This window comes from Pogonomyrmex barbatus, unplaced genomic scaffold (genome assembly GCF_055798465.1).
Source record: "Pogonomyrmex barbatus isolate J1 unplaced genomic scaffold, ASM5579846v1 scaffold20, whole genome shotgun sequence".
NCBI lineage: Eukaryota > Metazoa > Arthropoda > Insecta > Hymenoptera > Formicidae > Pogonomyrmex > Pogonomyrmex barbatus.
The window spans coordinates 2,395,218-2,421,585 of record NW_028297117.1 but is presented as its reverse complement, the minus strand read 5'-3'; the positions used below and the strand labels follow the sequence as shown (position 1 = coordinate 2,421,585).

At 32.6% G+C, this 26,368-nt stretch overlaps 1 protein-coding gene across 1 annotated transcript; it reads right to left on the bottom strand.

Annotated features, from left to right (window-relative positions):
- Positions 1–24: 24 nt before the first annotated feature.
- LOC105432251 (uncharacterized) lies at positions 25–26,216 on the bottom strand. Its single transcript, XM_089077844.1, has 3 exons — positions 21,778–26,216; positions 19,525–19,718; positions 25–3,743 (listed from the first exon to the last, which is right to left on the bottom strand). The coding sequence occupies exons 1-3, from the start codon at positions 22,136–22,138 to the stop codon at positions 3,345–3,347; spliced, it is 954 nt and encodes a 317-aa protein (XP_088933970.1). The 5' UTR covers positions 22,139–26,216; the 3' UTR covers positions 25–3,344.
- Between the last annotated feature and the right edge of the window lie 152 nt (positions 26,217–26,368).

Below are 26,368 nucleotides of genomic sequence, written 5' to 3'. Positions count from 1 at the left end.
AGTAATGGAATAATACAAAATTAACATTAAATATATATATATATATATAAGTTAAAATAATAATGGCAAACGTTGGCTGTTACACTGCCTGAAGTAGATAATAGTATTGTAATAAAATTATATTATAGGACCCACTGGAGTGATTTCAACGGAGAGAAGTGAGTATGAGTATGGTGTAAAACACTAATTTCATATATTTATAGCAACAACTGTACAAGTTTCCGGTTCACACATATCGATAATTACCATTCGTTAATCTTAACAATAATGGCGGGAGTAACGAAGCTGTTCAGAGCTTACGAACGCTTCCTGGCTTGCGGAGACGAGCCTTTCCCCTCTCGTCGTCGTCGTCGTCGTCATCGCGTATAATCGATAATGCGCGTCTTTCGCGGAGATGGGCGAAAGCGCGGCTCGCTACGCGCCAGTAATACGCAGTTTTGTAAAAGTGCCTCGTTAAAAAATCACATTCGTTATCGAACTGGGATATGGATTGCCACGATAGAAATTTTTTGCACGCTATCGCCATTAACTTTTAGAGGACCTTTATGTCTCTGCAAAATTTCCTTTGCAGTAATTTTCAAAATTTATTGAATAATTAGTACACTAATAGATTTCTTGTTTGTTAAACATTGGACGCCAATTTTTTTCCTAGCCAATTAACGCTTTAATATTTTCTAAAATTTTTATTTTATATTGGAAATGATTCTTACGAATAACTGTAGGAAAAATATCGTAAAAAGTATAACAATTTTAAATACGTTTAGTTTAGCTTTAACTATTACTTTAATTATCGGCATATTATTATCGACATAGTTGAGAGGGAATACTCAATTGCCTCTAAAAGTTAAGGCGGATTTGACGAGACTCGCGAAAGGAAAAAAAAAAAAAGTATTTTCAGGTGAACTATACATACCTTCGTCTTAATTAATGTACATTTATACATCTCACTATAAAATAGATTCAGTCGTAATCGATAAACTATACATACGCAGAATAAGGTGCGCTCGTTATCGGCGCACGACGAACGAGTCGATGACCACTGCCAAAATTGTCCATCGTATATTGTGATAAGACAGGTACCCTCGCTCTTCTTGGTACGAGATACACAGGACGGTATGTAAGTATTTATTTTAAGGACTTTCTAAGAGAAATTCCATCGATCTGCGAATTAACGCGAATCAATTGTCTCACGCTACAACGATTCTTGATATAAGACGTTTCGTTTATGGAGTTTCGTATAAATTTATTTTCTAAATTTATTTTTGCCCCATTGAAAATCAATTAACAAATTACAATTGTTATAATTATAACAAAATAGAATATATAGAATTGATATATAAAATTAATAGCCATTCGAAGCGGCAATCTCAGTTGAATTTGGACTTTGGCTATCAATTTCCTACATTCTTTTGGACAAATATATTTTGAACACAAATGGAAAATGTTAAATATTTTAACATAAATATTTGTTGGTTGGTTAATATGAATCCCAGAGTCAACACTCTGAAATATAATTAACAATTAACATATTAAAATGTTCTTAAAATATTTTTCTCCTTGATTTAGCAAAATGATTTTTTTTTATCGAAAGTTACATTTATTTCAATATATTAAGCAAATATTTTGCTCTTTTTTTTCCTTTTTTATCTATTATTCGCTCTTAATGTTTAAACAATTAATTATTCGACAGGTCGCTGGAATCGCGCATTAAATCAGTGCGAAGTATATTTGGTATTTGCTTTGGAAAGGATTTTACTGTGGAAATATATGTTTTTTTGCTACTTCATACAGAATAAATATCGCAGAAGATTTTCGCAATATAGCCGTAATTCATAATATTTAAATTAATTTCGATAAATTAAATTTGTTAAATCCAGTGATGATTAATAATACTTTAATACTATCCTATGTTGTGTGTTTTTTTTTAATCCTATCGACGGAAAATAACAGGGATGAAAAGCATATACTGGAAACGAAAATTTAATGTCCTTCGAAAGTTAGAGCGATACTCTAATAATTTTCCATGGTTTCAAATGAAGCTGATTTTTCTGTCTTATGATTGTAATGAAATGAATAAGTGAATAGATGTAATATATTTGGATACTCAAGATTATTTTATATTTGAATTAATGAAATAATAATTTTATCTAATTAATATCCAAATGAATTAGTTTTATTGATTAAGTTTTTGACAAAACAATTTATTCATGCTAATTAAAAAGACATGGTATATACTATTAAATTAAAATGTGTAAATAAATATTTCAATTTTAAAAATAAGTTGTTTATATTTAATTTTATGATTATAATTATTTTATGATGTCAATTACGTTTAGATTAATTTCGCCATTCTTATCATATCTTAGTTTTAGAACGTATATAATTACTTACATTTGCACAAATCTGACATGTTTAATGAAACAATATGAGTTTATAATTACACTTCGCTCGTATTTCTCAGGAACATTAAAATTGCCGTTTGGAGTAAATGTTTGCAAATTGCAAATTTCATTATTCTCGATATCAATTGGAATGTGAAATTCGGTACGTTTTAAGTCCATTTATGTTATTTTTCTATTATTTTTGTTAATAATCTTGGTTTCAATCTGAATGGTAATGCTTCAAGCATTTTTCAAATTATGCCTTTCTTTAAAATTCTTTTGTTAAATAATAGCAGCATATTTTCGTCAACAAAAACAATATTCTATATCATATAATGTACACTATTCTTTTTTTGTCTTTTCTATCTACAGTTATACCAGTGTGTAAATAACCAGATGAAAATTAAGGGAATCATACATTATTCAAATGTTTTTACACTTATCACAGGGATGCAGAACAAACATAGCACATTCTAAAAAGCTGGTCGAAATATTTAATATATTAAAAATTATTTCTCCGCTAAACTTAAGAGATAGTATCTCATTGGTTTTTAAATCTCTTCACGATAATACCATGTTTACCAAATTCACTAAGTGATATTTAGGACTCTCGATCGTTGGCACTTTACGCTCTGTTTGGTGTGCGCACAAATTTTTCGTAACGCATCTCAGCAAGATGCTACCTCAAAGTAGGCAAGTCGCATTTTTTTCTCGTGTCTGTCCTCCCAACTGCTTAAATCTTATCTTTGTCAAAAATATGAACGGCGCGTCTTACCGGAGTCCTTAAGGTTACCGCGCGTGCAAATGGACGCCGATGAGTTCGCGTGGCCGCGTGGAAACTGGGGCCCGCGAGAAAAAAATTTGGACGCTCCCTGAATGGCTTGTCGTGTCTCCGTGTTGACGAGCGGGCGGCACTCTATATTTACACTTTCCGCCAGGCCGATGACGGGAGGAGACGGCGGTTTAGTAAAGGTTCGCAGTTTTCAGCGGTAGCGGGTCGAGAAGATACGGCGGCAGGGCCGCCGAGAAGGGCCTGGGACTGCAGGAGCCCCAGGTGCCGCTGCCGCCGCCGCCGCTACTTCCCCGGGCGTTCGGCGAGCCGCCGTCGCCTGTGCCGTCCGTGTGCTTCACGTTCACCAGGCTCTGATTGGCGATCGGCTTGATCTCGTTCGACGACAGCACGCTGTTTGAGCTGCCCGGTGGCGTTGCCGGACTCCTCGGCGAACGTCCCTCCGCCTTCACGGTGCCGGCTACGGGGCTGGACGCGCCGCTGTCCACCCCGATGCCGCTCTGCGACGTCGACTTCTGCTGAGCCAGCCTCTCCTGTTTGCGAAACTTCGCGCGCCGGTTCTGGAACCATACCTGGAACATTAACGCGAAGAACCGACGGCGTTAGAACGTCTTGTTCTTTCGTCTTCTTCCTTGGCGATTTAAATGTACGATTGTTGAAAGATAAAACTGTGAAAGAATAATGATATTCATATTCACTATGGTGTGATATTTCTTTAAGATATGGTTATATTAATATTGTTTTAGCCACTTAAATATTTTTCCTTTATATATAATTTATGGACAAGATTGTAATATAGTGACGCGAAAATTGCTAAAGTGTAGTAAAGTTAAATTATGCCTGCTGATACGCGAATAAAGTTATTTTAATTAAAATTTATATCATATAAATGTATATCTATTTCTAACGAAAGAAACTAAATAAAAATCGAGAGCATATGAGCATATGAATATACTGCTGCTAAATCTGTAATGAATTTCTCATAATTACATATTCATGTTTATATTATTGATGTTTCTTGGTCAGAATATTTATTCATAATTATACAAATTACTTTTTGGTACAAAAGTAATGATAATTATTTATGCTCGGAAAAATAAAAATGGTTATGAGGAATTTAAATCGAGCATAATAATAATGTGATTTTGATACAGCATATCTATAAAAGTTTTTTTAATCATCTTTGAATTTTTATAACTTTTCTTCTATATATGAAATAATCTATTAAGAGAGGAAGTGTAAAAGAATTTATTTCAGTTTTATATACATTTATTCTTGAGATTTTTATTTTTTAATATGTTCATTATTATTGCAATTTATATAAATTGAAATACTTTTAAGTTTAATGTTTACAAAATATGCTTTGTAATTAATATCTCAAATTACATTAGTTTACAGATTGTCTAAAGAGCAAGATCTGATTGAAAGAATAATAATCTTAAAATATTTTCATAGGAAGAAATTGAATCAGATGTAATTAACATAATGTCGAAAAATCAACTCCCCCCGTTTGTTTATTAAGAAAATTTTAATAAATATATTACTCTTAATGCGTATTAAGCGTTATTAAATTGCAATTATAATGTCTTTTATAAATTAATTAATTCATTTTTTATTTATAGAATGGAAGTTTAAAATTGCAGAAGACGTTTATCGTTTCGTATAATTTTAAATACATAATTGATGTTTGTAATATTCGGATTCTTTTATCATTAAAGATAATTAATGTCAAATAATTATTAATTTACTTAGATGAATTTACTGGAATGAGTTAAAATCTGTGCTAAGAATTCAATTAAGGTTTAAGTTTGAGATATATAGGAAAATGGAAAATATTACGTTTCTACATCGCAAAACCGAGAAATCGTTGCGCGAAGCGCGTTCGAAGAGAGTTCGGCGTCAGAGCCTCGTCAGAGCAAAACGGCGAGGCCGGCCGTTCGGCGCGCTCGTAATTGGCCCTAGCCGGCCAAATGAAATATTTAACGAATAAAATAAACAGACACCTGCGGTGACCTGCATGTTAAAGTAGCGGATTTATTTGCTTTAGCGTTTATCTGACCGGCGGTGCTGCCGCTCATCCACCCTTTTCCCCTTCGTCCCTCTATCTCGCCGCTCTGCCCCCACCGTGTCCCCCGTACTCCCTTACGGCGCGGCGAACTCCCCTTCAATCTCCGTCCCTCCTCGTCACTCCCTAAACCGTTCGTTCCTCAACGTGTGCGCACGTGAATCCCACCCCCGGATTTTCCAGGGGCGGCTACGTTCAGAGCTTGTAGGACGTAACTGCTCGAGCTGTCGGTTGTTGGAGCTAGGGGAGACTGCACGGGGGTTAGAAGGGACGCTAGATGGGCGGCGGAGGGTGGCACCGTGGCGACGGCGGCGGCGACGGGAGGCGACGGCGGGAGCGCAGGACACCATGATGAACGTGATTGCCCTTTCCGGCTGGCAAACACTGGGGCTATTGGATTTTTATCAGCTGCTGTGCTGCTGTGCTGCTGCTGCCGGTTGTCGCGCGCCGGTTGCGCAACCGGCGTGACGATTTTTCGCGAAATTCGAATCGTAACTACGCGACGAACGCCGCGAGCCCCCTCGCGCGCTAATTAATCCGAAATTGATTACACCTGGCATCGCGTTTCTTCGTGATCTGCCGTTGACTGAAAAAGGGGTAAAAAAAAAACAACATAAAAAAAAGCGAGACGCGAAATCAAGTTTGGCCAGGAAGAAAGATCAATTTAGTTTTCAAATATAAATAAGAGATTCTGTCTTTTAAAAAGTAATGACGGAATTATTGAAAAGTTTTACGTTAAGAATCAACGTTAATTTCAATGTGGTATTAGGTACATCTTAACAATTGTATATTTGATAATAATATATATATACTTAATTTCTTTGTACTCAGATTTTATCCGAGAGTGAAAGAAAAAAAGAAATAACAGAAGATTTTATTGATTTTTAATTAATTTTCTTATAAAAAAATCGATATCATTGTTGTTCATTTTTTTCGAAAGTTGTCTCGCGATTATCGACTATCGACTAAATGTACTAGATACGTGCCAAAGACAACTATACTAATAATTCGTATTTGGCCACGGACCAAACCTCGAGCAGACCTCGTAGCATGTGTGCCGTTGTTTGCCGAAGTGACAACGACGACGACGAGGCGAATTAGGGTGAGAGAGCGCGTTCACGCGCGCATGTAGCGTTAATGTTAAACAAATATACCAAAATAAAGTGCAACAAGGCATATCGACAGATGTCCAGCACCTTCTGGATAAATATTTAATCACCTCTTTATACAGGAGCTGTACGGGAATTCTACCCTCCGCTCTCTTCCAATCATGCGTTTCAATACTTGTCCGCATGCGCGGATACGATTCCTTTGATATATTTTATTATTTTATTGTTTTCTCAAATTTTAATTATGTAATTTTTTTAATTACTAATTATTAAGCAAAATTATTTTATTTTTAATAAAAGTTTAATAAAAATTCTGCATTTTGTTTCTTAACATTTCTCGCTAACGCGTTCGAATAATATTTTCAATTTTGCATTTTGCATTATAATTAAATAAATAGATAAAAATGTAACATAATTAATTTTAGATAACTTTTTTTCATTAAATATTACAATTCGATATTCAATATGTATACAATAATGCTTCTCATAATTTTTATTAAACTATTACGTGTAATTTTTCTTTAACTGAAATAATATTATAATATTTGTCTTCAATTAAATTAATATTATAATCATATCTTAATTTTAAATCAACCTTTTTAACTTTCTATTATTAAAATAATTATTAATATTATTATTAAGATAAGACATAAGACATTCAATTACATTGCAAAATTAATAAATTAATAAATTTATATAAATTTATATAAATATATATAAATTTTTTTATTTAGAACAAATTGGATTTTCAAATTGATCGTATTTATTTAATTATATAAAAGTCGTTGGTTATTTAAATAATAGATATATGTAATAGCTATGAAGACAGGATCCAATAACATATTAATATTTTTTTATGTTAACTTACATATGTTCAAATATATTATTGCTAATCCTTAATTTAGATAAAATAGAGTATTTTTATAATAGTAGTTTTTGTACTTAATATTATTTAATCAAGTCGCAGCAACATCTGTATTAATGTCGATAGTTAAAGTAAATATCAAAGCATTAGGAATTCTACAGAAGCATCGTACGATGGTGCAATTTGCGCTACGCTTATCCGTTTGATTCACCCTATGTTTAGGCTTCGTCGTGATTTTCCCTTCTCGAATCAGTTAACCGCGGATTTCACTCGGTTGCTTTCTGACCCTGGGTTTAATTTGGTATCGGCAAGATATATTTCGCAATATGATTATTTCGATACTATCTGCCAATATAATTTAAACGTGTACGCAAAGTTTAGAAATGATAAGCATATTCTATATTTATAATCTATAATATTAATAAATTTTAATATTAATAAATTTATAATATTAATAAAATTTTAATTTTACATTAAATATTAAAATTAAATAAAAAATTGTAGAAAAATAATACGTAAACAAATTTTCGCTAAAAAATATTGTTTGCAAATTAATTCAATACCTTGCAGATAAGATAGAGTATACGAGATTAAATTTTCTTCATTCATGTATAAATTTATCAAATATATAATATCTAATGCTACACGAAAATTTAACTTCAAAATTTTGTCATAATAATTTATTAATTTTTATAAATTTTAAACAAATGTATCACTTTATTTTAATATTTTTAAAAAATTTATTGTAAAATGCAGTAAAATGATTTCGTTTCATAATTAAAAGAAAATATTAATTTTAAAAAGTATACTTATATTATATTTTCCTCTCTCTCTCTCTCTCTCTCTCTCTCTCTCTCTCTCTCTCTCTCTCTGTCTCTTCCTTTCATCTTTCTTTCTCATCGAGATTAAGTTTCGTGTATCTAATTAATTTGTAATGGAGTCATTTCGACGATAGTACCAATAAAAGTGAATGTCTCCATGCTACACGAAGCAGGCTGTAATTAAGACTGAGATGGCAGGCTGATGCGCCTTCACCCTAAACTTATTTCCTTAATTGAAAGTCTGGACCACTGCAGTCCGTATACAGTACGTATAGTAAGATGAAATACAAGAGAAGTGATTATACTAAATCTATGATTAATTTTGTACATTATGCTTATTCTTATATACATCTACACTATTGATTACATATTTTATCTAATATTTTTTGCAAAAATCTGTTTACTGTGTTTTACACAAATATTACTAATGTAAATATTTTAAAGAAAAATCATTAATAAAAAGGAAACTGTAAATCTCAAAATCTTTAAAATTGAATCGATATTTTTTTATGAAAAGTTTTTGATCAAATCTGAAGTCTCTTCGTTCTTTTTAAATATAATAATTTTCTACGAGTCTCTAACTACAATTACGTTATATTCTTAAATTGCAAGTGTAATAATAGAAATTCATTTTAGAAAATAGCGTGAGAAAAGTATATATATCCGTTTTTTTTTTTCACCGTAACAGTCGAACCACAATGGTCGCGGAGCTATTATATAAAACGAGATTGTTGTCTGGACGAGTGCGAAATGACGTGGCTGCGAGACGTGACGGAATTATTCTTGGCGTGCATCCTGGTCGTTGCCTTCTCCTCTTGTCCTTGATGCGTCGTTCCGCCACGGATGATACCCAGCAGGACAGTTTTTAATCACTGTAAGTGGATCTACATAGAGCTCGCAATTACCGGCGCACACTCTCTGGCATGGGCCCCTTGTGTATCAGCCCAACTCCGACACCAGCCGCCGGAGCCCGGGCGAATGTTTTCCCCATTTCATCCCTCCGTGCCACCAACTGCAAGCAACCCCTCGACTCCCGGAATCGTCTCGCGTTCCCAGTCCTGCACCCTCCATTTACTCATCCTTTCTATCTCACTCTCTCTTTCTTTCTCTTTGTTCCTTATCCCTTAGATATCGCAACTTTCTTTCTTTTATAGTCGCTTCTCATTCTAGGCATTCATTTTTCTTTTATTTCTCTCTCTCTCTCTCTCTCTCTCTCTCTCTCTCTCTCTTTTTTCCACACTATCTTAAAGTCTCAATCTGTCTCACTTCCTCTTTTACTTTGCTCCTTTTCTTTCGAGATCGTCTTTCTTTCTATCTCTCTCTCTTCCCTGTATCCCTTAGATTTCATATCTTCTCTTACCTCCTTTAAGATTCTCTCTTTTTCATAGCGCTCATTTCTTTTCTTTCCATCATTTGATCTCCTTTTCTTCCTCCTCTTTTTCTAACTTCTGGCTTCTCTCGACCCTTCGAGAACAAACACCCTTAATCGTGGGTGTGCTTGTCTCTGTCTTTCATTCCCACAAGACACAGGGGGACGTCTTGTTTCACTTGACAGCGACGTATCCCATCGAGGGATGGGAAGGAAATTCACATTTGATTTTTCGACTGTACTGGTCGTACTCCAGAGGCTTCGAGATTGCCCTGTCTGACTTTTAGCTTCATCTTTCGAACTTCGGATAAGGAGGTCGAAATTCAAGTGCCAATCAATTGAACGACGAAAAGATATTTCTATATCCTGATTTCTATCACTCGTATGATGATTGAAATTTTTACGATATTAATAAAAAATTGAATTGTTTTAATTTTATTATTATAAAACTAATTTTTTGTCTAAATTAAATAGTATATTATGTCTGTTTGCAATCTTATATTATTTTAATAGCTATGTTATAATATCTTTAGAAAATTTTATTATTTTTCCTAGTTATCATTTTTAAAATTTTAAAAATTAAATTTTTTAAAGAAATTGATTAAAAAATAAAACTTTAACATAATTAATTCTTTCTCTAAAATCTTTATTTATCGCACTCTCTTAATTTATAACGCTTTTGTTTTATCTATATTTATATGTTATCGTATACAAACATTAATACTATCATAATTAATTACTATAAGTATTAATATGAAGTATTAATATGAAATATTATATTATGAAATAAAATTTTTTATTAATAATTATAATAGTAACGTCGTGAGTTAATCGGTTAAGCTATTTGCACCTACAGCAGAAATCTATGTCACATGATTTTATTGAATTAGTATTCGAATAATATAAATGATATATAGAGTTATCATTTTCAATACAACTGACAACTATTTATGAAACATGATCATGTAAATGTATTCAACGTACTTGTTTCGTGTAAATATATGTGTATAATAAAATAAATATTAATATTTCTTTATTTATAAAAGCATCTCACTTATTAAAAGACTATCAAAAGTTTGCTCTCTCTTGATTTTTTTTTTCAAGACTTGATTTTATTTCCTTAACAAAATTTCAACTAATTTTTCGTAGATGCCAAGTCAATTAATACCGTCGATAAACCGTCATTCACGCAGCGATACAAAATACCGCAGCTGATCTTTTCGGAAAGCCCATGTTTTCCGTCCATTTCGCGCATCGATATGTGCTCGCGGGTGAATATTAATCTCGTTAGCGGCGAAAAACATGACTTCAATCGCCCTGTCCCATATCGGGAACGCTATTGTCGCCTCGTTCTCCCTTCGCAATATTACATCGCGCGTACTTGACATCCCAATCTAGAGAGAGAAGGGGAAAGGGGGAGCAAGAGAGATCAGGGTTTAGAACATATTATGCACAGCTCTGCTGCTCTACTACGTTAATGGAATTGTAATTCATACTGGATGACATGTGACTCAGAGCAGCGAAACGTGCCGCCACGCGACGGCCGGAGCATCGTAGTCAATGGGACATGCGGACATGGGACATATAAGTAAAATAAATAAAATATCATTCATATAAAGCTTACATCGCGATTGCGATGAGTAATGAGTGGTGATAATGAAGAACGATTAGTTTATTTATTATTTTGCACTCGGATCTCATTCGCATAAATTTAATTATTTACGGAAGTGGAGATAAATTTTTGTACAAACTAAATAATCAACTAATTCTTTTACCGTTATATAAGGTGCAATCCAACTAGCGAGCAATTATACTCTTCCTGGTTATTGTTATTTTCCTGCCACCATTCCGATTCTAATCGCTCGCAAAACACGTACGATCATACACTGACAGCTGATACATTATGATGTTAACGAAAATAAACAAAAAATGCACAAAAGATTTAAATTCTATTAATCAACATTGATTAATCATGTTAGATTATTAGTTTATTTATAAACTTTAAGAATGTTTTCTTATTTAATTGCTTTCTCGAGAAAGATTTAATCTTTTATAATGTTTTTGAAATAAAAAAAAAAAAATATATATATATATATTTGTATCTGTAAATAATTGTATTTTAAAATTGACTGAAATTTATTGCTTGCATATAACGATCAAATACGCTCAATTTTTCAATATTTTCTTTACAGTGTTTTTAAAATAGCAGTTAAAATCACATTAAAAGCAACATTGCGAGCGATGATTGCACTCATCATGTGTTGTATGACCAGGCCTTAAAGCGACAGGAACAAATTTCCTGCTAATCAGAAACTCGTCGTCCCTTTGTGTGCAGCTTGTGTTGTATGGCATCGGTCCAATCGGGAGGAGATATGGGTCAGCGCTGATTAATCCCGCGCCACGTTCATTGCCGATAAACGACATGGAAGATGGAAACGTGGAACGGGACTCACAGGTATAATTCAATCGCCAAATGATTCACGACTGCCTCCTCAAAGATAGATGAGCTGAAGAGATCGTGGAACTGAGAAGATTTTGAGAAACCTTGTATATCACGCGACCAGAATAAAACGCAGAGGGATTTACGATCATTTGGACGAGACGAATTATTTTTTTATTTGTCGAGTGAATACTATTAATACGTAAAATTTGAATAAACCTTGTTAATAATATTTTAATACAATACTCTAAAACGAGAACGATCGATATCATCCTGTAATCTTGAGAAAAGAAGAGAATTATATGAGAGACATTCATCTTTCTGTAATATAATAATTATAATTTAATAATATTTTGGAAGTAATTTTATTTCTTTTTCCATACTGTTTTAAAATTATAAGTAAAAATTCTTAAAACACGATCAAAAACACACATTATTAAAGTTTCTATTCGTTCTTTTAATAGAAGAATGAATATGCGCAAATTTAATATGATTATAAAACGACGATAGAAGGAATGAATGAAAAATTGTAATGCGTTCTAAAGAATGAATATGACGCAAGCTTACATTACATACCTTTCCTACACAGTAAAAAACATTTTGTATTTGTATTAAAATCGGTCCTTGTTAAAATTTTTGTGTTAAATAACCTACATATTTATATGTAAATTTAACACATGTCTACTATGTTAACTGACCTTAACAAATATAAAATGTAAAATTATTAAAATGATTTAAGAAATGTGTTAAAATAACACAATTCGTACGTATTTATTCAATATGTTAAAATTTACACAAAAAAAATATTGGTTTTACTCTATAACAGGAGTGGAGATGACTTGTTATTATTCTTTGTGTGGTTTCGGCACAGTCTTGAATTTTGACGCGTCTCGACATGTTATTTTATCATAAAAATTATATTAATTGTAACACACAATTAACTTCAACTTAAGATCAAGAGTACATTTCTTTTTTGTTGAAATATTAACATAGGTGTTCGGTGTTACTATTTAACACATCCACATTATGTTAAATTAACACAAAATTTTGAGTGGACCGTTTGGGACATGCGATTTATGTTAAATTCAACACATTTTTTCCAACAGTGTACAGATTAAAGAAATTAAATCAACAAGATACTAATTGTCTCATTACAACAAGTATTGTCTCATATAATATACAAGTTTCTTTAGTAAAATGATTTCAAGTATCGTGATCGTTCCTATTGATCAAACTCATTTCGGCATTCGCTTCCATCTGGAACGAGCAAAACTGTTATCAACGTGTGTCAAAACGAGTAACATGTTTTTTAAACATATTTTCGTTCAAAAATTGTTACTGACAATACGAGTAATAATCTCGACGAAAGATATCATTTTAGTGTAGTATTGTACACGTGAACCGTGTGCAGAATTGATTTATCAATATTGCATAACAAACAACATTAATAAATTATTAGCGCTAATCCGAGCAAATTCCTCAATATACAAGAAATGTTATTGCTGGCAATGATACTCAAGTTCTGATTATCTTAGCATATATTTAAGTATTCCTTTTTAAATCAAGTTTTATTTAATATATTTGATATAATATTTTTATAATTTTTGATAAAATACATTCTAAATTGTAATAATTATTTATCTCGAAAATAAATAAATATAAAAAAAAAGGATAAAACTATTTAACAATGACATATTTTATTAAACTACGAAATGAAGGTATTACAAAATAATTATATATAAAATATGTGTCTCTTTTTTTGTTTTTCTTTTTCTGGTTAAACATAGTAAAATATATCATAGAATAAAATATTTGTCGTTAATTTGCTTTAGTACCATTTCATCAGATGTGTATAAAATTATTATAGCTCTTCGAGCATTTACATTTAACGAAGGCGGTGACGAAGATTAATATCAGTTTCCTTAATAAAGATTTCAATATTTGCATTTATGCCGGTGATATATCGGATATCGCGTTGATCACGCCTCCCAAGTTCTCCCAATATTCCGCCTCACATCCGTCGAAAGTGTCATCTCTACAATCGACGGCTCTTTTTGCCGTTTTCGGTACCGCGAACGCGCGGTCGATCTCTCGCGCGCGACGCGATCAGGTTATAGCCGCTGCATAATGCAACGGATAGTGTTACAAATTCAATCATCTTTCGGATATTTTTATCGACGTCAGCCGCGCCAACGACGAGAGATGGGATATTTCTACGCGGTGTAACACACGCGCGTCAAGAGAATCTCGACTATCAATAGCACGCTGACTTGGTTATGCGCCCCTACCTAACGCTGCCAACTAGAACTCCGATATCCGTTAGAGATGCCCAGCCTCTGTTGTTGCAAGGTAATCCGATCCAGCGCGTTTTACCTCTTCTTAAGATGCGCATACCGTTGCCATAATCAGACGACGGTCTTGTGATCGATTATCGAATGTAAGGAACATTATATCATTACATAACGTTATATTTCGTGTGTTATTCGACACACTGTAAAATTCGATATCTAAGTTTTAAGACCAGGATTTGCCTCGAGGTAAGTCAAAAAAAAAAAAAAATGAACGTTACTAGAACGTTAGTAGACGTATTAAAAATATGCGAAGTGAACACTTTGTTGTAAAGTTTGAATGATTGTTGGAATCACAAGAGAGAGTGAATAAGAATAAGCTTGTTAATTATAATACAATATATTTGTGACATGCAATAGTGTATTTCATCTCTTTTATGTTTAATTATGATACAAAAGTAAAAAAGAATATTAGATACAAGTTACAAACACGCAAAATAGTGTAAATTTTTCTCGATACTTGACATATTTACAAATGAAATTTAAATATATCAAGATTGTTATCAATACTTTAATAAGTTTGAGAAAACATATTATAATATTAAAATATTATAAAAATTATCACATCAATAAAAAATTAATATATCTATTGTGATCAGAAAATTTAATTAATATTTAATAATGTCTTTTTTATAATTTTTTAATATTTTCCTTTTTAATAATATTGTATATTTTGTGATTTATCTAATAATTAAAACAACAAAAATAAAAAGTAGCGACATCACATTATCTTAATTCAGAAATGAAAATATATGAATATAATATATTATTCGAAAAAAAAGATATTTATATCATTCTATTTAGGCATTTAACTCGTTTGCTTTTATATACTTAACAAATTCAGAGCAATCAAGGATTTTTGAGACCTCGAACAAAAAATGTTCTAACAATCAATTTAAAAAAATAAAAAGATAAAATATCTATATTTTATACGCTATGATAAAAAAAAATGTTTACGCTGATTTGTTATTATTAGATTTATAGCGTTGTCGAATCAACGGAAACGTTAATTTATCCCAAGCTAAGTAAATTCTGAATAGTGAAAGAACATAAAGGTAATAATGGCAGCTAATTAGGCTACATTATAAATGAGATACGAAGAAGAAGAAATAAAGACAGATAACCTTTGAGAATAAAGCTCTGTCGAACACATTCACGTAACATAATTTATATTTCACGCTAGATAAAAGTAGAAAGATAAGACAGAGATAATAATAGCAGCTGATTAGGAAGTATCTTAAATGAGATATGAAGAAGAAGAAATAATGGTAGATAATGTTCAAGGAAAAGAGTTAACGGAAACATTCCTGCGTAACTTAATTTATACTTCGCGTTAAGTGAAACTATAGATAGCGAGAGAAAATAGGGGTAGTAATGGCAGCCGATTAGGAAGTATCCTGGAAGCAGGATGTGCAGGAGGGGGTGGACGGAGGAAGCCAATGACTCTCGCGATGCGAGAGGGAGGAAATTTTATCGAGCAGCCGCCATCGACGAGATGGAGGGCTGAGAGGGATGGAGGCAGGAACGCGGGGTTGAATCGGAGGGTTGGAAGACAGCGGGGGTAGGGTGACTCGCAGTAGCGAACGAACGAATCACGAATGAAGGGACGAGGAAACTCTTGAGGGACCGTACGTCCTGTCAGAATGGAGGAGGGCAAAGTCGAGCAGACAAAGGACTTACCCCACCGCGGGAGGATAAACCTCACCAGAGATGGCGGTCGCGCCGCGAACCCGCAAACTACTAGAGTATTAATAGTTATCTCGCGCTTCATTATCGCGCGGTCCTCGCTCATGATACGCGAATAGGCGAACACGCGAACATATCTGATACGATGCACGATATAGTACAATTGCCCAATGAAATTATTAACATTCGTTCAAGAAACACTTTTTCGGCCGTTTTTGCTCGTCATTATTAGAGATATGAGAGTCAGGAACTTTGGACATAAATTAAATTAGATAGAATATTATTTTCTTGTCGAATTTCGATGGAAATAAAAATTTCATTTCAAATTAAATCACGTTAAATTTAATTAAATTGAATTGTCGGAAAATAACTTTCAATCAATATTCAAATTATTATGAAGTTAAATTTCAGCACAAACATGAAATATAATTTTGCAAACTTGCTAGTATACGTGAATCACGTTCAAATCTTGATTCGAAATTTTCGAATAGATTGGAATCAAAAAATAAAGATTCGGATTTGAATCAAATCGAATTTTTATTTCAGTCAATTCGATTTAATCCGAACACAATTAGTTCGCACCTTTCTAATTATCTCGTTCAAATATAGTTTAAATTAAATTTAAAAAATAATTTCTAAGATGATTTATATAGAAAAAAGAATATAATAGGAATTATCAATATAATCATTAAAAAAGATAATATTTATAAAATTAAAAGAAGAAAAAAGTAAAGAAATAAAAAAGATAATAAAGCAAGGAATAAAAAAGATTTAAATATAGATACAAAATATTTTAAAAATATTGAGGAAGTATATATGAATCTTTGAATATATGAATAGAAGAAGAAACTTATAAATCGTAAAAATAAAGTACGCAGGTTTTATACCGGATATCGGCCGGATATCGGTCCTAGAAATCGGTTCCTCCTCTCACTTCTCAAGATAAACTGAATAGCTTTTATTTCCATTTAGAAAGTTCGAAGACCATTCAGAAATATATTTTTGACCCGCGATTTTTTAATGATCACTAATTTAATGTCAGTTAACAAAATTAACAATTCTTCAATTAACAAAATAATTAAAACAAAATAATTATATATATATATATATATATATATATATATATATACAAAATATATAATACATAATAAAAAATTATAACAATAATTAACATACATGATGAATGATCAAGTATATATCTTGTTTGTCTTAATTTTCGATAAAGCTTCATATGTAACATTAAATCTTTTTAACATTTCTCAGAATTTCAATACTTAATATGCTAAAAGAAGATTATAAAAATATAAGGAAACACAGGAAGATGTTTAACTGAAATATAAGATAAATCAAACTATATGCTATATATATATATATATATATATATATATATATATATATATATATAATAGTAATGCTCAAACAAAATCTAATATTTATAAACTACTTATCGCTATTTATTTTTTCTAAAAAATTAATAAAAATTAAATATTCTACAGAAGAAAATATTAAGTTCTATTGAAATATATGGTATGAAGATACAACCGGAACTATATAACTTAGATCTTCGTGTACCGATCAACACAGTTATAACGATTAGGGCTGTAGGGGGTCAAGGGGTTAACGGCAGCTTAAGTAACTTGCCGTCGCCAAGATAACGCTCATCGTGCAAAAGTAGATTACACGCGTCAGAATATCAAGCCGTTGCCGCAAATAGCAAGCAATTTGGTTCCACAGTCGTCGAATCGCCATCCCCAATCTTGTCGTGTAATAATATCGCGATCGTCGATGGCGAACGTTATATTAATCCGCGCCTACGTACAGATAAGATTAAATTTATTGCTCCCTCCTCGAAGCTCGAAACCAATGAAATCGTCTGCACTTCTCGTTCGTGCTGGATAATCTGAATGAAATTTCGGCGAGGAGGTACTTCGGCGCCGCTAAGTGATGCATGTCAGTCGGAAAGTCTAACTTTAGGACCCGTTAGCGTCTGGAGAACCGTCTAATCGCGTTACCGTACATGTACCTCACCTGTCCTTTCCGCGACACCTGCGTCTTAGCACGAATAAGTAACACACCATGGATGTGTACGAATAGAGGCGAATAGAAGGAAATCGGCGAGGAAGCTGTGACAGATAGCTCCCTTTTAACGATGCTCGCATCGTATAAATTTATCTCGCATAGAGCGTAACCGATTTCCCATACAGAATCGAAAGACGAAAATGGTGATTGTTCTATCGCGGCATTAATAATTTTCGAGTTATGTAGAAATAACACTAAAATCCGTCAATGAAGTTTGTGTATGACGTATTGAATAATTAAATTCTTAAGCGCCTTTATACAAATTATATAATTTAACCAAATTTAATTTCAATTTAATTAATATATTTAAATCAACATTTTTGCTGTATATTTAGCATGAAATATGACTATTTTATTTTGAACTTTAATTGAGCTTAACTTGTGCGAATATTATGTTCAATATAATGCGAGATAAGAATTGTACAAACATATTTAATATTCATCGTTAATATTAAAAATTACAAAAATTAAAAGAGATATTTTCTTTAATACAATCCTTAAATCAACTTGTCCTCAAATCACCTTAATCATTTTGTTAAGGTAAAATAGATTTAAAATATTATAAAGAGATTAGCATTTCAAAAATTATTTTAGTTTGAAAACATCCAGCATAAAAATACATCCTAATTTAAACATGCGGTGAATGCACGTATAATGATCTGAAAATGATGTAAATCGAATCATTTAAAATGAGAACTTTCCTGATTCAGTTGTCACATTCGAGAAAATTTAGCATATTTATCTTCAATTATCGTAAATTAGAAATTACCCTCATACATCTCGTTTCGTACCATCTCGAATTACGTTAAAATGAAATTTCTAAAAATTATGATATAAATAAAATATAACAAGAGAAATTCTTTCGCAAAAAACTGCCAGCCGTCGTTTAATGTTACATTTTTGCTCGATAAAAAGAACTAAAAAAAAAAAAAAAAGACATAATCATTTCAATTTTGCACATATGAGAAATAATATTACAATAATATTTGTATAATTCTTAAGTCATTTATCATTCGTTCATGATAATCCGTCAAGCGTTTTAGACAGTATAATCCATCAGCTTGCGATCTGCAGGTAGCCGTGAAAACGAAAATGGAGTCTGTAATGTAATTACACTACACTCCTTCTGCGAACTCACCCTCAATTTTCCGTCAACAACCCTCTCTTTGCACGGATGAAGTAAGCTGCGCGATATGCAATGCAAATTTATATATAATCCGAGAAAGAAAGTACGTTCTTGCCTTATATATAATCGTAAAAACATTTTTCTACTATTATATTATTTATATTGCGTAAATATATAATTCTTTTCTGTTAGATATTTTACGCTAATGTCATTGCACTCTTGCAAGAGACATTATGTTTACTTATATCTAATATTAACCCACAGATATAATTTTATCTTTTTATATATATATATATATATATATATATATATATATATATAAGGTAATTATTTTTCTCGTGAGACAAATTCAAACTTTCGGTTGCGTGAGAAAACAACAAAAGTTATAAATTTAACTGAGAATTTTATAAAAAAAATTAATTTCGAAACAAAGAATGTGACTAACCTGTACTCTAGCTTCCGTCAGATCGATTTTCATAGCGATTTCTTCTCTGGTGTAGATATCTGGATAATGCGTCTCCTGAAACGCACGTTCTAATTCTTTCAGTTGGGCTGATGTAAAGGTTGTTCGTATCCGACGTTGTTTTCTCTTTTCCGCGAGACCGTCGTGGCCTGAATAAGCCTTGTACCCTAAACCACCTAAAATTAAAAATATATAAAATGTTAATAAAGATAAAAAACAGTAATCACAATATGAGTGATGAAGAATACAATCTCGGAAATGCGATTCTCCATTTGCTATATGTAATACAATAAGACAAGTTAAAACTATTTAAAAATAGTACGTACGGCGTAAAATACTATGGAAAAAACATAGATTTCTATCTTCCGTATCCATGTTGCAAATATTAGAAGAACAGTCTTTATACTAAATACTAAAAAAGATAAACAAAATAAAAATATGATTAATAATAACGAGTATATTTATTGCAATTCCAGTTATTTGTTTAATACAGGTACAAAAATTTTATTAGCAAATAAACAGATAGGAATTAATTTCCTGTAATAATATTTGTTCTATATATTTTTGTTTTCGAAAAAAGTGCACTTTTATGTTTTAAATGTGTTAAAATTGTTATGATATGTAAAATTTATATATCCACATAATTAAAACTTTACACTTTTAGAAACGAACAATTTAATTTTCTATAAAATCTTTAAATAATTATGCTTCAGATATATCTATAGAAAGCTTTTACTTTGTCCAACTGATATTTGATATTCCTCGTGACAGTTTCACTTTGGTAACTATTCATAACTCCAGTTTCTCCAGTGAATGTATAAAATTTTAATTAAAGCATGACAGATACTACGTTGCATAATCTATCCGCGTGACATTCTTGCGCGCATCATGTCGAAACAACATGTGTGATGTTGAATTCAATCGAGATCAATTATCAACTACGGCGAAGGGAGCTTAGTTCTCCACTGTGTGACATGTTTAGCCCCTTCTAAATCGCCGGAACAAACATAACAAAGCGTCGCACGTTCATAGATCGACGGATTGACGCAAGGATAAAGGAGCTCTTGTTAAGCCATGTTCACAGTCGAAATTATGAATTATTTATGTATTTATTCGTACGTATACCGACATTGCTAGTTTTAACACGATAATATATTAATGTTAACGCACAATATATCATTTATTATTTGTTGACATGATTCGTTTAATGACACAGAAAAATTTTAAATTTTTCTACATCATTAGATGAATCTTTTTAAATTTTTAAAAATTTTCGCAGATTAAACGTTTCGTTTTTAAAATAAATAACCAATTATAATTTGAATATCTAATATAATGTAATATTTTGAATAATTATTAAATAATTTGATAATTATATACGACATAATAAGTTTCCTAATAACATTAAGTGCATTCCATTTGACACTCTCAGTACTCTCAGAATTGTTTATTTCATTTTTATCGTTTATCAAATAAAAATAAATAATGCTCGAGCGTTACAGGCGCCAAGTGAAGCGTGTATTTTATGGTACTTTATAATCTTTTATAATATTTTCTTTAATCAAGTTACAAAATTGAAAATGTACTGTACTTTTGTACTCTATAACACATTATAATATACATTGTTTCTACAGATAAAATATACTTTTAAAATATACTTTTCGTAAATAATTACATGGAAAATCTCATCAAAATGTGTTATTATTTTAATAACTTTAATAAATTCTTTAAATTTTTGAAGCAAATTTTCATCCAAAAAAGAGTTTCATAAGTATTAAAGATATGTATTTCTTAATATTTATATTTTCAATCTTAACCTTAATTAAATGTCGAGTTAAGATCTTGAATAGTACTTCTCAAAATTTATAATAAAAAAAACGTTTGTACGTATATTTTCACAGATAAATTTTAGTTTTACAAATATTTTATAAGAATTTAAAAAATTTATCTCATTATTTGTTACAGAAAAGTCGATTCTAAATTTTCTTCGAAGAATTCTTCGAAGAATTTGTAATAAATTTGACACGGAATTAATTGCTTACAATCTAAAAAAAACAACCGTAAAATTATAGAACAGATTTTTTTTTATAAACGCTAAAAATAGGGTTGAATCTATGATTGCAATCGGGAATTAATAATTGCGTTATTATTCGCGGAAATTCCTCAAAAATTAAATGTTAATATCAATAACTGAGATAATAAAGCACTTGAAAAATACGTTTGAACGTCACTTACTTTGAAGATTGATAGCCGACGGGAAGATGGAGGCAGCGTGCCGATGAACTTCCTGGGACCTGGCAGCCATTACGGAGCAGGGAGTTGAGTGGGCCCCATGATGCGTGTGGGCATGGGGATGCGCGGTATGATGGGCCGTTAATGGCGTGCCGCCGGCTGCAGCGCCGGCGGCAGCGGCCGCGTTCCCGGGATAACCGGCGGCCCGTGCCGCGGTGTAACGATAAGCCGCTTGGCTCATCTGCGAACACGAGCTCAAGTCGCCATAACTGCACTGCATTTCCCCGGCGGCCAAGGCGCAGCTGGACGCCTCGAAACCGGCCGCTGCCGCAGCCGCGGCTTGGTTCAGATACGAGTAGTCCATGACGCTGCTGGCCTGTCTGCAGATAAATCCACTTTGCTTATTCCAGTGGCACTTTGTTGTTGTGGCACCAGTGTGTTACTTCGCGCGTTGCTTTTTGCACACTCCAATGACAATAAAGGACACGACAGTGACAGTCTCAGATGACGCGCACTTGAAAAGATTGACGGCAGCCCGATTAAGTGTCACGATATCTAACACATTGATGTCCGAAGGTAGAGACAATGCGTTTTGTTAATTTGACGAAAAAAAAGACACTCGTTGTGAATAAACGCGTGGATGTGATGACAAATGCGGCATGCGTATCTATGATTGCATGGTCAACGTAAGTTTATCCGGGCCCGTCTGTACCCGCGTTCTTGGGCCCGCTCGTCCGCGGGTAAAACCCGGGTAGACACGAGCGGTAGGAGCGGCACGCCGCTCTCTCGTCGGCGACGCTTCAGCGAGACCGGGAATCGTGCCGGGCCGCCGGTTAGGTTCCTCGATAGCGGCTTATGACGCGTAATCGGATCAGCGATATCAAATTATTGCGATTACACCGCGGATAGGAAGAAGTTTTCCGGCCCGCTTAAGAGCGCCCCGTACGACCGACTGGTGGGTCTCCTCAAAATCAAATGATAAGCTTAATTCAATAACCGCTGGTGCCGCGGGTAGGATCGTGGGTGTGGCCGTGGTTGTCCTTGCAGGGGTTGCGTTTCGTGGGGGATTTGCCATGCTGAAGCTGATTCGCTAGCAGTAGAACCATCCCTGTGACGAGAACGGGGGGTTGAAACACCGCCCCGTGTCGGCAACACCAACTTCCACCCCTCTCGAGGTAGAACCACTCCCGAGTTACAGGCCAGACAACCCTCTTCCCCAAACGGCCATCAGCCCGAATGAGTGCTATCATTCGATGACGCGCCCCTCCGGTCGCCCCACCATCAGCTTTACGATCGATCCCGTGCGGAGACGCCAGCAAGGACGCCACTGTGTCCTGGCTGTTCCAGTGGACGCGAGGAGTCTGCTGAAGGCTGCATCACGTCCCGTACCGTGGCGAAGATCCTCGGATCTGTTTACACCTGCGTGCCGTGCCGTGCCGTGCGAAGGATATCACACGGACCGGATTATTCGCGTCGCGTGTCGACGCTAAAATTTCTGGTCATATTCCGACCATTAAATATTAAATCAAAAAACAAGAGAGAAAGAGGGAGGGAGATAAAGCAAGAGATAAAGAAAGAGAGAAAGTCTAATATCGCTTATTAACTGGTTGATTGAATGTGTATTAAAATCAGAATTTTAATTCAAATTTAATCTACATGATAATTGTTGTTGTTTCTAAAGTAATTTTTTTCGGTTGTTTTAAGGAGTAACATTATATCTGAGATAGAATATTTATTTTCTTATTTGTCATATTGATTAGATAAATCAGCTTTTCTGAGATATTGATAACATTATTTAGATAAAAAAATATATAGCGATAATAAAATTTTTAAAAGCAACTTGAGTATATTTTTTAAATAAAAATATAAAAAACTTTATTCGCGAAGTATAAAAAATATATTTAAGTATTAAAGTAATTGAAAAAGGTATGAAAAATAATACATATGTATTTCACAATTTTTATCATAATTAAATCTAAAAAGAGTGATTTTTTTACATTTAATAAAACTGTTAAAAAACAATATTTCCTCAAATCTGGCAATATATTTTTCATTACAAGTTAAAGCCAGTCTGCGCTTTTAATAAGAACTAAATAATCTTTATGTTTTAAATAATCTTAATATTATAAACGAAATGTAATGTCTAATGCATATTTTATCATATCTGATGCATATTTTATCTTGTCAGAAAATTAAACTCATTAAAATTATAAGAATTTTGTTATCAGTGATAGAAATTACAAAAGAGAAGTTTCTTAACAATTAAAATTAAATTAACTTATATATAAAGTGAAAAATTATTTTTGTGAATATTATTTAACATTTTTATTATGTTAAACCTTTTGAGATGCTATTTCTAATTTATAAAGTTCTTGTTGCATTGATTCATAAATATATCTAGGTAGAAATTAAACATTGAAAATTCCTAAAAATAAACAAACAAATAAAAAATATAAAATAAATAATTTTATTATTTTATATTACAAATTTAAGTTAATTTAAACAAAATTAGATTCATCGCTTTTTCTTATTTCAAGTTTCATAATTAAAATACTTTCAATAATTGTTTCAATATGATTATTTATTTTTTAATGAAAAAATAGACTATAACATTTGACACCAAACAAATTAAAAGTACTAATTATATCATGTAAGGAAAACTTTGAAACATAATTTGTTGTACTAATCTCGGTTAGCAATAAATTCAATTAATTTTGTTTTAACTTAATTTAACTTAATTTTACAATACAATTAATTGTATTTTAATATTATAATCAATATCGTGTAATTTTTTGAAAAAAAATGTATGTGAATGTTTTACCGGGTTCAATAATAAAAATGTCGTATTACATCTTTGTGTGCTAATTTAAAGCTTTAATCTAATGGATTTACTAATAATAAAAGTTTTAATAATTACAATATACAAAACTAAAAATTGAGAAATACTGACGTAATGAATTGTCATTTTTCATTCAATTTTTGAAAAGATTCAACTTTATCAAATAATAAAGGTATTGGAAAGTAACGCGACACTTGGAGATGTTGCATATTTCATACTTTTGACGCGAGCTAAGACACTCTGGTACCCAAACGAATGGAAATTTCTCACGTCTTTTGCGTAGCGCGAATGAAACAGTAGAGGGGCAAGGGAAAACATGATTTATTTCGACCTAGAGAAACAATTTTCACGAGCATGGCACGACGGTGCGCATCGGTCGACCAACTCCTGTGCGACGTTTGTTTTGCACTTGTTCTCACGACAGAGAGAGAGTGCCACGATGAGAGCAGTCGCGGTGTTCCACCCTCTTTCCTGAATCTTATCCCAGGGGAATTCCGTTCCCGGCACGCGGAACGTGTGTCGCACGCTGCCACCGTGCACATCTCCGGACAACACACACACACACACACACACACACACACACACACACACACACACACACACACACACACACACACTCGGACGCTACATAGGCGTCTCCTTTTGAAATAAATCCTGTGTATAATGAACGAGATGTCGTGTCGATACCGAAAGCACAGGCTTTCTATTGGCAAATAAATAAACCAACATAAAAATATTTCAAAGTGTCGAAAAATAGTTACAATCAAATCAATTATAAAAAATGTTTAATCCCGAATGTTATACACATACTTGTAATAAGTTAAAAAGTCAAAAAATGCGTTTATTTATCTTCGTTTGATTTAGAAAATTAAATGAACAAAGTCTGTTTAGATAAGAATGATCAATATTTCAAGTTACAAAATTGACAAGTAACGTCATCGTATAATGGCAAAAGTACATTTCACATATTTTTTCTTGATTTTGAAAATAATTCAAGTCCATGATATTTAATTAGATGATAAAGTTAATAAAATTTTATAATTTTATAATTTTTAAGGAAAACGCATTTTATTCTTAGAACTACGCCATTGTTTGCTGAAGGGACATGTATATATACGAGACATGTATGTGTGTCCTTTGATATCAATACGCACGAACATGTCGGCCTCTCCCCTTGGCGGTCTGATACATATGTCCTTGATTTGTCCAGAGAATAATATTCTCTTCTGCAAAGTTGATTAAATATTGGTTAGTGATCTCGGACACCCTCCGCGAGCTTTGTATCGCCTTTCGACCCCGCGCGCACAAAGACCCCGCAGGAATACAATTTAATATTTTCACACCCGAAAACAGCGGGCGATCATTTTTCTTTCATGCGAACTGGTATATCGGGAATTGACGATTTTTTTTCACAGAGTTTCGAGATAAATTTATAAATACTTACAAAGTGGTATAAACTCGGTTCAAAATGTTTTGAGTTTGGCGATAGATAACACTAAGTTGAAATAAAATTTCGCAATTATTCTATTTTTAACTTTTTATATATTCAAAAGATATATTTTGTGCATATTATATTGTATGTTTCAAACCAATTGTGTTATAAATCAAAAGAATTAATCGTTTTAAATATGGATTACTTCATAAATCAAGCTATTTTTATAAAAACTATTTTATAAAAACATAAATAAAAAGCCTGAACAAGTCAAAGCAATGAAATGTTATTGATTGTATTCCGTTAATAAATTCATGATATAA

Excerpts from the sequence above, each read along its gene's own strand:
- LOC105432251 (XM_089077844.1), bottom strand. The coding sequence starts at position 22,138 with ATGGACTACTCGTATCTGAACCAAGCCGCGGCTGCGGCAGCGGCCGGT. Across the intron at positions 19,719-21,777 it reads GTCGGCTATCAATCTTCAAA|GTGGTTTAGGGTACAAGGCT; the intron begins GTAAGTGACGTT and ends TTTTAATTTTAG. Across the intron at positions 3,744-19,524 it reads TGACGGAAGCTAGAGTACAG|GTATGGTTCCAGAACCGGCG; the intron begins GTTAGTCACATT and ends TTAATGTTCCAG.